Source organism: Lottia gigantea (assembly GCF_000327385.1).
Source record: "Lottia gigantea unplaced genomic scaffold LOTGIsca_35, whole genome shotgun sequence".
Taxonomy (NCBI): domain Eukaryota; kingdom Metazoa; phylum Mollusca; class Gastropoda; family Lottiidae; genus Lottia; species Lottia gigantea.
Window position 1 is genome coordinate 343,391 of NW_008709190.1, and position 15,299 is coordinate 358,689.

Consider the following 15,299-nt stretch of genomic DNA (forward strand, 5'->3'; position numbering starts at 1 on the left):
TATAAACACGCACACGATTAACTTCTATGGGTTCGTTAGGCCTATTGGCATTGTTAGGATTGATATGTGCATTTAAAGAGGTTAACAAATCATTCACACTTCTTTCTAACATTCTAGCATTAATGCGTAGACCAGCGTTTCCTATTCCTACATCATTTGGGTTAGGATTTATATTGCCTTGATTAGCATTTACAGTTGCTTGATTAGTTGTTGTGTTTTCTTGATTAACAGTTGAATTTTCTGGATTAGCAGTTGTATTTCCTTGACTAGTATCTGTGTTTTCTGGATTAGTGTTTATATTTTCAGTATTAGTATTTCTATTTCCTGAATTAGTATTCATATTACTGGCATTATTATTGCCGTTTCCCCCAGGTTGTTCATTATTTCCACCTTGTTGTATTATTTCTTGTATACGAGCTTGTTGAAGAATAGCAGGCAATTCATAATGGTGGAAAAAATATATCATAGAATGCTGAAAGTAAAGAATAGAAATTATTTCAACCATTTAAAAATGTACATGAAGATTGTCAACAAGCCATAAGAAACAGACAGGGTTTTGGATTTTTAAGAAATCTTTTGTTTTGAATCAATCAAATTATATAGAGAAATTATTTCCAAATATCAAGCATTATCGCCAGTGACATAATCACTGTTCTCAAAAAATTAAATTCAATGACAATGACTCTTTCACATTAATTTCAAATTAAATATCCTGCTGGTATCAAACACCTTGATGCTACTCTCAGAGGGGAAGCCTGTCCATCGGTAGGGTAGGGGCCGTGGAGGTTGGGCCCCAGTAAGTGAGAATTAAGCCCCAGAAAAACCCTTTTCAGTTCAGCAGAGATTGATTCATTTTCAGTGTCATTGTACAAAATCAAAAAGATACATAGATTAAGATATGTTTTTGGCACCTCAATATAGTCAGAAGTTCTCTGGGCCTTTAATTCTTCCAATTATCTGAGTACAAAATCTGAGCCCAAGCACTAATTCATTCCTGACAATGGGGCTTGGGGGAAGATACTTGATTTCAATAATGAAAAGCATACCTGAATAAATAACCATGATGTGAATAAAGCCAAACCACTATACTGTCCATTAAACCGATAATGATAAGCATAAAATGCAAAATGGTACAAGTAGAAAAATCTGAAAATAAACAAAATGTAAATTTGAGCTCATAAAAATGCTGTCCTCAAAATTTCCATATAGAAATTGGTAACAGTAAAACATGAGATCCATATGCAAAAGGTTTTTTTTTTTAGTTTTAGTGTTATTGATTTTTTGGATTTCTAAGAAAGTTCTTTCAAATAATAAATAATAAAAAAAGATAATTTTAAAAATCTAGTAACAATAAGAATTGAATTGCCAAGTTCTAACTTGTTCATAACCAATTTGGACATATTTGGCCAAGTTAAAGACATTAACTAAAAAAACCATTAATATTACGTAAAAAAAATGGCTGCGTTTCATAAGTATACTACATTTCATCTCAGATATATCAAAATTGTTTTGCGTTCAACAGATATTTTAGACCAAGTCAAGTGCAATAACTTAAAAGTTTTTCTTGAAAAAAACCAAACCAGTCTGTATAATTAGTCATATACACCGTACATATATCAAGCCTATGAATCAGGATTTGTGGTGTGCCAGTCAAAATGGCAAAACGGCAAAGGGTATATCTCACCAGTCAAAAGTCAAAGTGTGCCAATCAAATATTAAGAAAATGAAAGTATCACAGCAGTGATTTGTACCAGAAAGTTCCACAGAAGGACAGCGTCAGTTAGGCCAACAGACATTTTTATCTAAACTTCAATGGTCATGAAGTAAGGTTTTGAGTAAAGTGCAATGTTTGTTCTGCATTGTGATTGAACATCATTAATCAATTTTCAAAATTTTATCATTCAATGCAAACTTGTGACAACAGTTCTTGTTTGCAGCAACTAAAATGTTTCAACTGTTTTTTATAGATCACTTGGTTAAAAGGATAATGAACACATAACAATGAATTTTACCTAAAAATCAAAATGGAAATTCCCATAATTGGAGAAATATGACTGAGGGTATAAATGACAGACTGCACTGGTAAACCATTAGACAGTACTTTGCCAGTCACTAACCGATGTCTGACACTCATTTAGGAATGAAGGCTGGACAGGGGCAACAATAAAACATGCCAACATTGAAATGTGGGCAAATAATAAATAACAATTTTTTACCTAAGCCAATGTCGTTTACTAATATATGTATGGCAACATATAGCATCATACTGATCAGCTACCCAAACAATAAGAATGATATAGAATGCTGTACTGGTATCATTAAAAAATTCAGACATTATAGCCTCCATTCCTAGAACAATAAAAAAATCTATCAAAAGGACAATTACTTGTCAATAAAATTGGCTATATGGTTTGTTAAACACATCTTTGCACATTCCATTTTCTAAACTAGTGCAACTGACCTTTAATGAAACAAGTAGCATGTGATAATTCTCAATGGCATGAGTAGCAAGGAATATGGGTGCTTACAATATTTAGGGCTAGATATGGATTACAAAATTCAGATTGATTATCGATGATATTATTTCGATCAATAATCAATTAATAATCGAAATATTTTGAGTGAGAAATCTTCTAAATACTAAATAAAAATCATGTCCAAAATTTTGATTCCATGGGTTATTTGTATATCATAGAATTATAATAACATGATCAATCATTGCTATGATCTGTTATTATACTTTAGTTAAGGTAAGTGATGTGCTGAAGGGAAACTGCTTATTAATGGGTACGTGAAAGAAAATTAAACGTTGACATTTGATCAATTATTTTACCAAGCCATATTCCTATATTTGTTTTAATATTTCTTGTATATGTGGAAAACACATATTTATAATAAGTTTCATCCAATCTGATTAAGATTATAGCCTCTATTACATTTACATGTTAATATTGTTTAGAGATATAAGACTGAGAGCAAACATTTGCATTTGTGCCAAAACATAATATCTCAACCATTGTAAAATTGTTTTTCAAAAAAACAGGACTTATATTTTCTGATTTATATATTTTCATGTGGTTCCTTTCTGATTCATTAAGAACAATTTCACCCAGTTTCATTGTTTCAAGTTTCATCAAAATCCACTAGGACTTGTGCTTTCTAGAGTGTTCAGCAGCTTAAGGTTAATTGGGTTTTCAAAAACAAGGGCAATGATTTATACTAAACATTTTTTCAAGGGTTCATCCTTGGGTGATTACAAACACTCAAACCAGTTTCATCAAAATCAACCAGGAATTGTGCCTTTGTAGAATGTTTATGAGGTACTTATAAATTGAACAACCATTTTAACTTACCAACTAAAGCCAATATAACTGTTAACAATGGTGCAGCAGGAAAAGCAACACTGGCATTCATTTCTAACATTTGTAATAAATCAACTGAAATAGAACATTTCATATCATTATTTGCTTTAAATCACTGTATCATACAAATACCTAGGTGTGACACTACTGAAACTATGTTCTTCAAAATTACTATTCAGATGTGATATACAAATGTGAAATGTTACTATCTCTGATCATGTCCATTTTTTTCATCATTTTAGAAAAATAAATTAAAAAGAAAAACCTATTTGTTCAGAAGGTTTCAACTAATAATATTGAGCCATTATAAAGCCAAACACCAAAACTAGGTCAAACTGCTTAATTAACTATTAGTAATCTCCAGTTTTAATTAAACTACATAAACTTACCAATAAACAGAAAGATTTGATGATGAGAATATCTTAGTAGTGTTGATACTGATATTGTCTAAAATATAAACAAGTAAAAAATAATCATGTCAATAATTTAAAACATAGACAGTTTTTGACAACTATGTGCTATTGATGTTAAAATATGCTCAATTCAACAAGCACTTGTGCAGTAACATAACAAGCAGTCGCAAAAGAAGCTTTAAGACCACACAGCAGCAAAGCTTTTGGCATCATTAATGTCAAAAGACAACTCTTATTCATTTAAACTTCCCAATGCATATAAGCCTAAACAATTTGATGACGAACAAAAAAAAAAATAAATCCAAAACCACAATATTATTATTATTGTATAGGATGAATTGTCTCTTTGATGGACTTTCAGACACAAATTTGGGAAAGTTTCAGTCTATTCACCCATCTTTATTAGTTAACAAATACAGTAGTTTTTAGTGTTGATTTGAGTCATTTTAAACCTAAATAAGAAATTAAAGATAGCTTGCGTTGCAAGTTAACATATGCCCACTGGCAGCTGTCAGAAGTAATAAAACAGAAATTATTTATGCTGAATAATTCCACAAAATTTTTTAAAATCAATATCAATAACCCAAATACAACAAACAATTAAATCACACAGCTCTAATCAAGGGCAAAAAACAACTGCTGACGCATGTTTACAAAGTCAAGGGCAATAACTCAAAAAATGTTCATCAAAAATATCTCTTGTTAGAACTTGTCTGAGATCTTATCAATTCCAATGATCACACAAAGTTTCATCAGAATCGGTTGAAAACTGTGATCAATGATCACACCAAGTTCCATCAGAATCGGTTGAAAAATGTAGCATCTATTGTGCTCACGAATAAATTTTGACGCATTTTTACAAAGTCAAGGGCAATAACTCAAAAACCGTACATCAAAAATGCATCAAGTTAGAACTTGTCCGAGATCTTATCAATTCCAATGATCACAACAAGTTTCATCAGAATCGGTTGAAACTGTAGCTTCAATCCTGCTCACAAACTATTTCCACGCATTTTAACAAAGTCAAGGGCAATAACTCAAATAGAGAAAAACGTCAAGTAAGACACGATATTTCGGTGAAAAATTATCCGATCATCACGAAAATCAATAGGGATCATCTTCATAATGACATTGACACACAAAATAAAAATCAAAAGAATCTGTTAAGAATTGTAGCCTGTAGAGTGAGCACGAGTTGCACAATATAGCTAATAGAGTAAAACGTCTAGTCAGACACGATATTTCGGTGAAAAATTATCCGATCATCACGAAAATCAACAGGGATCATCTTCATAATGACATTGACACACAAAATAAAAATCAAAAGAATCTGTAAAAAATTGTAGCCTATAGAGTGAGCACGAGCCAAATGTGAACGGACCGACGGACCGGATTACAATATATGCCCATCTTGCATGTGGGCGTATAAAAAAGCAGCAGTTGACATTCTATTTCAGCCATTACTATGAACAGACCTGGCAGACACTAATATTTTCTTTCACGAATTTTATTCATAGAAAACAAGAGCAGTAACATAAAAATTGTGGTCAAATATTTTACTTACAAAAACTAGCATAATAAATGCAGCAGCTACATAGGAACTTCTCGCCATCCACATGCTAACAAACCTATAGTGTTCACCAGTTACAACATTTCGTAGAAAACCTGTTTAAAATAACAGTGATCAAAATAAGATTAAGCAGCAAAGTTTGACAATCCTCAACTACGATTAAAAAACAATGCCAAAAATGATTATGATAATATAGCCATTTACAAGAGACAGGTAGGACATTTTTTTGACCAATCATACTTTAGTTTCAGGAACTGAATTTTTTTAGCTAAGCTAATCAGTAATAGTGTTCACAGCTCATCGTAGAAATTTGAGCCTTCAAATCCATGTGTGTCCAGAATTATCTGTGTTTGAATGTACAAATGATGACTCATTTAAGATACTTTGTAATATATAGAAATACAGTGTACTCTGTGATATCTGACATCTGAGTATTCCGACATTCTGCGTAATCTGACATTTTTTTCTGGTCCCGATAGGGTAGTTAAAAAAAACTCTAGAGTACTCCGACACTCTGTGTATTACAAATTACGACCCTAATCAGTGGTCCCGACACTCTGTATAATCTGACATCTACTCATCTTAATCACTTATCGTCAATTAGATAATCGCTTATTTTATTGATAATCCGGATCAAATCATATGAAAACAAAGGATTGCTGAACTAAATTCTGCTGATTAATCACCGCTAATGACTTCACTTCAAGATCAAGGTCATTACCTTTAGATCAAATGGCATGGGTACTTTTATCATTCATTACACCGTATTCTTTGTTTCGCGCTTTATCAAAATTCTCAAGCTAGCAATTCTCATCCTGTGAAGCTTGCCTGTACTGATGTGTCTCTGGATAAGAAACAGCAAATTATTGGAGATTATGAAAAAGTGCTGTGACCTTCACAGAAATATTTGGCTATGAAATTTGGTTTACGTCTGACAACAATAAGTGACATTTTAATTCGTACATTAAATCCAATAAAAAGGGTATGTACAGTAGCTCAAAATATGAACAATTAAATAATAGTAACGTATACAACCAGTTATGGCTAACTTCGTGACCCCCGCGGGCAGTCGTGATCCCTTTCAACACTCGGTATTATAACCGCCGTGGTAGAAGAAAATCCATCGGCTAAAAGACAAGGAGTCTACTTTTCCACCAACCAAGTCAGCCAAAGCTAAGGCTAAAGAAGTGAACTATCTATCCAAAGAGGGACACACTAGTCGCCTATCACTTCCATTTACCGAGACACTCCAGTCGAAATCTTGACTACCTAATAATCAACAGACTCGGCACCAACACGGATCTAACACAGTCTACATTCAATAGGCCCTCCATTTGATATCAGATTGCAAACTTTCCAATGGGATCAATGACAAATCTAAACTTGGACATCCCCACTTCTTTCTTGTTATATAACGTATACAACTGAATTGTCTTTTATTATTGTCTTATTATTAGAAAGATACCGTCTGTAGAATCTTGAGTCACTGAGCTATAAATAGTAACACGTGGCACATGTTAAAAAATGTCAAAATTCTGAATACTCTGAAATTCTTGCTAATCTGACATTGTTTGTCGGTATCAGTGTATGTCAAATTACGCAGATTATACTGTAGTGAGTAAAATTCCTAGTTTGAAGTATTTTAAAGGAATTATGTGATTTTCGTACATTTTTAGTACTTCTGAAGACTATTTACATATATTTAAGACTAAAATCAACCCCCCAAAATAGCACATATATCCCTTTAACCTTTCATTATGAAGAGGATGGCTAGAATTCTTTCACCCAGTAAGAAGACTACACTGAAAATACCCATTAGGCAAAACAAAATGATTTGAAACTGGCTTTTCAGGTCATATCTTTCAGATGCCGTGTCTTTGGGTTAATGATGATAAAAAAATTTCACAAAATCTTTAAGTAATACCACCTAGTAATCATAAAATTAAAATTCTCGAACTTGGCCAATCAGTGGCCTTACCTGGTATTATAACTTAACAGAATCCCTCTATAATCTAATAAATACATAAAATAATTGAATCATTGAAAACGCGTTTTCAATAAATACTCAGGTTTTTTTTACAGAGGGAATCTGTTGAGTAGTTTTGATTCTAAGTCCACTGATGAATATATGTTCTTGTTGGTCAAATAATCTAATTTTTCAATCATATTTAATTAAAAGTCTACACATCGTTAATGTGCAAAGCCTATTCTTACCAGATACAATCTACTGTTAGTCTTTTTAAATGATCAAACAGGTGGCTCAAAATAGTATACATTTAAAAATCAGTACCTAACAACAATATGCTGTCTTATGACTTTTCGCACACCAAATTGACATTCGATGTTTTGAAAACATGTTCTGATCCACATTTTATAATACGTTGTCCACATTATCAACAAACCTTTATTTTCTTCTTGTTCTGCTAATTGCTTAATACTAGACATTAAAATATCATCATAACCCAGAAATTCTTCTAACAAAAATCGACTAAAACCATCACCAAAACATTCATCTTTTGATGGATCTGAAAATACCACGTAGCATGTATTTATATATCAATGTAAAATTTGATATAAATGAAGTTGAAATAGAAACATTTAATGAGTAATTTTTTGGAACAAAAACCATAAAAACTTACCCAATGTAACCAGCATAACTGATATATTTAGACGCCTTCTAGTTTTGGGTGATAAACGTAAAAAACCATATTCAAGGGCATATTCTACAATATATTTCTCTTCTGGCCATACTAAATGTAAAAAGAATAGGAAATGAAGGAATATATGTTTCTAATTATATTTACAATTTTATCTATTTAGCATTATTTTGACAACCATCGATATTCAACCTTTCTTTTAAACTAATCCTTTAGCGACATTTAGGGGTAGAGATCACATTAAATAACGGAATACAATTGTATGGTATACTACTCCTTAGTTTTATTACACACTACGTTTCGACAATCTTCAGGTTCTTTTAAACTAGCTGCTTCCTATAGGTGATTGAATAGATTTTTAATGTGTATAGGGCAATAAACAAAACCCATTCTTCACAAACTTTGTCAAATTCAAACTTGTGCAAGATCTTATCAATTTCAATGATTATACCCAGTATCATCAAATTTGATAGAAAACTCTGTTGTGTTCATATACAAACTTTGATGTGTTTTACTTTAAAAGTCAAGGGCTATAATAACTCCAAAATCCCCAAAATTGTCAAATGAGAACTCATCAGAGATCTTATCAATTCAACACACTGTAACCTTAAATTTGTTTTTATTATATTCACAAAAAAATATTTTGTTAAGTCCACTCATAGTCGTGGGCAATAAACTATTCATGATCACACCAAATTTGATGAGAGTAGTGGCAGAGATTAAAATTAATCACACCAATTCAGTAACATTTTTTGAGGCAAAAAAATTATTAATGTTTTCATTTCTCAATATTGACTGAATCAAAAATCCTATATTTCATAATGAGTTTTCTCATGCTTAAACCATGGGCATTCCCAGCCCTAATTTTTTTGAATTTTACTTAGGTTGTTCTGATTAAGTAACTTAATGGACAATGTTACAGTTATAAAGAATTAATTCTTGTCTTCTAAAAATCTGGGACTAATATTTTAACTCGCACAGAATTATGGCAAAATCATTTTTTGCATCAAAATCCTGCAAAGTGTTTAATCAAATTTACCACATTCACTTTGGCACTTCTCAGACATAGAGAAGCTTGGACTAAGCCCCACTAGCAGGCAAGAACTGAATTTTTAATTGATTTGGAGCAGAATTTTTTAGGGGAAAGTGCAATCATTTTAGTATTTAGTCATGTATTTCACAAAGATATATAATATAGAAAATATTTGAATGTGCTTGAAGAACAAATGCCAGAGCTACAAAATTTACCAAATTTAAAAAAGGTTTCAACAAGTTTAGTATAATTCGGGAATCAAACCAAATGGAGTGTAATGTTTTGATCAAAGACGAAGGGCAATTATATTATATTGTATATTTTAGAATTAGTAAGTTTGAAGTAAGTTTAAATACTTTATGCTATATATATGCCTTACATGTGACCACATAGAAAGTTACAATCTTTTCACACCAGCTTACACTCTGTACACACAGACAATAATTCAATAATTTAGTCTCTTACCTGCTTTAGCAAGCATTTCTAGTTCTGTTAGAGTATCTTTCAAAGGCTCTGTTTGTACATCTTCAAAAATAGTTTTTTCTTCCGCTAAATCATCAGTAGTGATATTATCATCAACGACTGGTGTATCAACACTTACAAAATCTTCTGTTGTTTCAACATCTACAAAGTGTTCAAATCTTAAAGATGCATTCAGTTTTTTGTTGGTCGCAAGAAATTTCTGCTTAAATTTGTGAAAACTATACACCATAAGTTGTTTTCCTGCTTGCTTCTGGTCGTTTCATGTTTTCGTTGGTCGTTTCTGGTAGTTTCATAAAAGTATGCTTTTATGCATTTTCAGTACATGTGAAAAAAATATCAAAGATCCTAGTTCTAAAACAGGTTATTTTATAGCCAACGCAACATTTTTTTTTTTTGGATCTAATCTTTTCAATTTTTGATGCATGTGAAAATTCCTCCCTAATCTTGAGCTTGCTGCATTAAAACAAGGTGTAATTTTATATTATATTATGTAGAGTTACAAACTAAGTAAAGAAAGTATTGTGATTTCCCCCCAATATATTCACGACACCATGTTTCTGTATAGATTGCATTATCAAGTCTTTCCCCTCACATCTTGTTAGATTGACGTTGTTTGACCTTACATCATCTCAACCAGCAAATCCATAGCCAGGGTACAAAAAAAATTGATTCATTACCAGACATAGAGAGACCTCTGATATTATCCAATCAGAGTAAAGAATGTTCACTTTCAAGGGCTCTCTGCTAGTTTTTTAGAATGTCTTCAACAAGATATCATTTAATTATTTGTTTCTCAAGAGGCTATAGGAATAAAAATTTCTAAAATACTCTTAATATATATCATTATTTCACAGTTACGATGACTAATTGATAAACATTTGTAAGAGCTTACCTATTATGTCTTCAAGTCTAATTTCAGTTTCAGTATCATTACCACTATCAGAACTTGTGACACTATCAAAATCTGTTTCATTCCACGATTGAGAAGATGCTAGAGTTAACTCAGGTCCTAGATCACTGTCAGATATAAACTGATAATCTGAATATTCCTTCTCATACGAATTAATAATACTATAATTATCAGATGCATTATTTACAATTTCTACTCTCAATATACCATGCCTCGGCCAGGTTTTCTGTACACTTTGTAAGCAGTTTATAGGTGTTCGAGCAAACACTATATGAATATAGACCAGCGTTCCTAACACTACCAATGCCTAAAACACAAATTAATATGGTTTCTACACAATTGATTGGCTGATTCATGACTGAAAAGTAGAACCAGAGACATTTTGTGAATATAGATGAGCCAAAGACAAATTTGTTTGTCAAGATAACAGCTACAGTTAAAAACTAGATAAAGCAGTTTTGGTTTACAAACTCCAGACTTCATGTGGACATAAATTTCCATTTTCATACTACAACAATATCAATCAATTGTAAGAGAAATGGTAAAATAATTTTAAAAAAAGTTGTGAAAAGCTCACCTTTACCAAAATTGCAAATTCCAGGAATCTTCTTAGTGGTTTGGGAAAAGCTCTTGCGTAAGTGATAGCAATTCTACAAAATAATGTATGAAACAGTCTGTCTCTAACATGTAAAATCGGATTATTCCGATTGCGACGATTATTTCCCAAAGGTGGAACAGTACGTGGTCCAAATCCTAGATTACCAGTTGGTGTAGCACTAGTAGTTTCATCATTTACAGGTATATTCACAGAAGGACTGTTTCCATTAGATCCAATATTTTCTGCATTTGTCCCAACTTGTCCATTATTTTCAAAATTTTCATTAGGCATGGTAGACCGGCCATTTTCAGCTGTCATATCAGAACTATTGGAAGGACTGTTTTGACTACTTTCAGAGCCATTTGATTTGTCATTCCTGGATGATCCACTACTAGCCATTTCAGAATTACCACTTGTAGATGGTCCAGAATTACTTTCGGAATTGGAGAATTCTACAGGATTTTCAGTTCTGTCTGATTCATTAACAGAAGTGGTGTTGTCTCTTTCAATTTCTTCAACATTATTTGAGCCAGGGCTTTCACTTGAGAGGACATCAATACTGGCTCCACCTAAAGACTGATGTTGATCATCATCCCCTTCAACTCCGTCATCTTCTTCATCATTTTCATCTCCATCACCATCATTGGTAGCGCCAGTCACTATATTATTATTGACACTAGCTGGGTTATTATTGTTATTTGAATTGTTATTTATTGTTGAGGTATTATTATTTTCTAAATCTGTATCATTTAAGTTGTTCATAATCGATATTAGGCTGTTATCTTAGATAAGTCTTGAATCAACTATACAATTAATAGCTTGAATTTTTTTTTATAATCTGATAAAACTGCAAAGAGAAATAGATTATAGAAGGATTATTAGAAGGACTTTTAAATCTAAGTGTATGCTTTGAGATGTGATTCAATTACACAGGACTTGATCCGGTTTTGACTTCGCTTTAATTAACATCCTCTAGGCCTAATGACACAGTATATGTCCTTACTTGATTTGTGAAATGGTGGACTGATGCTTTTTGAATAAGAAGTAGAGAATAGATGTTCTCATGATTGTTGAAAATACCAGTTTGCTTCACAATTTGTAATAGACAAATGTACCCAATAAAAGTCTTAATAAATTGCTAATATTCTGATTCTGATAAAAGTAATCAGTAAAATTCGATAGGAACTAGTAGACCTTAATTTTTATAGGTGAAGCTAGATTCTAAAACCTAAGCTTAAATTGATTGAAATAAAAAAAAGGAGAGAAGTGTTAATAAAGCGTCAGGTGTAACAAGAGTTATATATTTCATTCATAGAGTCAAGGACGACCCAAGTGTCAAAATATTTGTAATATACAGACCAACTATGTTTCATAGCAAAAACTTTGACACGAATTTACTTTTCTGATCACCATTATTATTGTATACTCTCTAACTAAAATTAATTGCAATATAAAGCTGTTTTATATCTAAATTTTGGAACGTTTTCGATTATCATTCTTTTTCGGTTCTAAAGGAATTCAAAACAATAAATGGCTCTAACACATATTTAGAAAAATATCAAACATTAACCCTCAAAAGATCAAAAAACAGTTGGGTTGAAGACTACGCTAGTCTAGCAAGAGGAGACAACTCATGATTATTGAGGTCTAAAACGAAAGTAAATGTCTGATTCAAGAACTCGACTTGATAGGGTAAAAATTGCTCAAGCAGTTATGAAGATTATATTATAGAACCTATGAACTTAGGTTTCCTTGGTAAGACTCAAAGATATCAGATCCTTTCTTTAAATGATGTTTTGGGTGTTATCAGACTACTACACAGTCACCTGATTCTGAATCTATCAAAAACAATGTAAAAAAAAAATCAAGGCATTCTTTTGATTTTATTGAAATTGAGTTTTCGACCAGAATCAGCTGATGCACCTACCTGTTGTATTGAGTAGGCCTACCACCATAGCAGTTCAAGAATCTGAAGGTTCTAAATTGAGTTTAACGCCTAACATAACGATGTTGCTGTCAGTAGTTTTTCTGCTCTTTGTAGACAAGATTTATTGCCAAATTGTGAAATAATCGTGTGTTGAAATATGCCAAATTTGCACATCACGTAAAGAATAATATATCAACACGTAGCAGGAAAATATGAAATATCGTACAGACGCCATTTTACTGAAGGATCATAGTCAATCATTTATCTTGATTCTTTAAAGCGATACTACGTCTTAGAATACACTCGTCCTGTGGCTTTTATATGTGTTTAATAGTGACCATTGGTTAAATAAATATGCATCCCACACTTTATCAAGTTTGAAAAAGCGATAATAAAACTATAATCAGAATTTTAACCCAAAGTGAGCAAGCGATGAAAAAAAGAATCCGGGTAATCAATGCTAAAAAAGGAAACAATCATCTTCTGGTGTATACAAACAAACTTTGCCAATGATTGATATTCGTTGAAAATTGTGTCAGCGGTGGATTATTCATTCTAAATTATATGAATTGCTTTTTCGTGGAGTCCCTTAATCTCCTACGAGGCATTATTATTCGTAGCATTATGATAGACGTAGTATCCCTTTAACAGAGATTATTACCTCTATTGTAACAAAGAACCCTAACTAAATTGGAATCAGGACAACTTAGACCAAAACAAACTTGGACCACTATTTTTTTAAAAAGTCGGACCTGTTTTCATTACACACTTGAACCACTATTTTTAGACTCCGAACAATGTTTAAGCAAATTCGGTCCTCTTTTCATAATCATAACACACTCCCACCAAGTTTTAAACAATTCCTAACAGTTGAACACTATTTTACATATTTTGTTTGAACAAAAATAATTTTCTTACCATACCGGATCACATTTCATAACACACTAGGACCACTTTTTTTTTTTAAGAATAGGAACAATGTCTTAGCAAACTTCAAACTCTCTTAAAAGAATGAAATAGTCTTTCAAATAAAGTAATTTTTCAAATCAAGTACTACATCAAACAGTCCTTTTCAGGACCACCCAAAGTCTTGTCTTTGAAAAGTGGTCTGAATTTGCATAGTCATTACTCAACACGCAAATTCAGTATTTCTGTTAAATTCAGAATTAGACTATACACATACATACCAAATTTTAAGAAATAAGATTGTTAGTAATGCGCACTGTGCAAATTCAATATTTTTCTTCAAATCACAAATCAAATATTGAGATATATTTCAAGTTTGAAAAAATTCGGTCATATGGGTCAATTAGGCTGTTGGGGTGGTTCCAGGATGCTTCAGTAATGCATGGCACCTTTTAATCTATTCCAGAACGTCCTTGTATGCGCAAACTGGACATAGTGCATTTTTGATAGAAAGAGGATAGAAGGTATCTATACTGATGTGTCCTTACTACCATCATTATTTAGATATATATATATATATATACTCCAATGTTACACAAATAGAATTTTAAATGATATTTTAATGCTAAATCAGAAAGAATTATTAAGTGTTTTAAATCCAATTTCTGTGATACCCTTAAAACAGGAACCATGTGTTGGATTTATAATATAAATAACATCATGTTATACTTCGTTCAATAGTAATTACCGGTATTACTGTAAATATCAATGTCATCCGAGGTCAAGTTCTTGTGAAAGTTGTGATAGAAGCATTCAAAGTTTCCAGAAAATTGCAATATTTTTCTAATGTGACTTCAATACTCATTAAAAATCGGTATAATTCCACTGGAAGTGATGCCACCAGAAGTAATAACTTCAAAACCAGAAGTGATGCCAAGATTTTGAAAGTGTACATTTATTCCATCATAAAGTTTGAAATCTGTCTGCCTAACAACCACAATAGCTTAATGTGAAGAATTGAATTTGTCAACTTTGTTACAAGAAGTAAAATGAAGGAAACTGAGCAAAATTGGTCATTAATATGCTCTCTACAGTCCACTTTCTGTATGTTGCCAATGTCACTTCATGTTACTCAGAAAAGCCTCATTTTACATTCATTTTGTAATTAGCCCATTGCAGGGTCAAAGGTCACAGATCTGTGTATCCAACATAACCTGAATATTTACCAGTGATGTCTTTTCAAATATATTTTAGGCGTATATTGTAAAAACCCTGGCTGTTCGTCGGTCTGTTCACTCTACTGGCTACTATTCTTTACCGATTCTTTTGATTTTTATTTTGTAGGTCAATGTCATTATGAGGATGATCCTATCGATTTTTTCACAGAAACATCTTGTATGACTTAGCGTTTTCATTCTATTAACTGTATTGTGTAACTCG

At 32.0% G+C, this 15,299-nt stretch overlaps 1 protein-coding gene across 1 annotated transcript; it reads right to left on the minus strand.

The window, feature by feature from the left end:
* Window positions 1-319: 319 nt before the first annotated feature.
* On the minus strand, window positions 320-11,128 carry LOTGIDRAFT_62240 (hypothetical protein; the record flags this gene model as incomplete). The annotated part of the gene is made up of 10 exons (XM_009058605.1): window positions 320-472; window positions 1,047-1,146; window positions 2,217-2,349; window positions 3,354-3,437; window positions 3,752-3,809; window positions 5,340-5,440; window positions 7,748-7,870; window positions 7,985-8,095; window positions 10,411-10,735; window positions 11,006-11,128. Coding segments are annotated over 10 exons (1,311 nt in total), but the record flags the coding sequence as incomplete, so codon positions are not given.
* Between the last annotated feature and the right edge of the window lie 4,171 nt (window positions 11,129-15,299).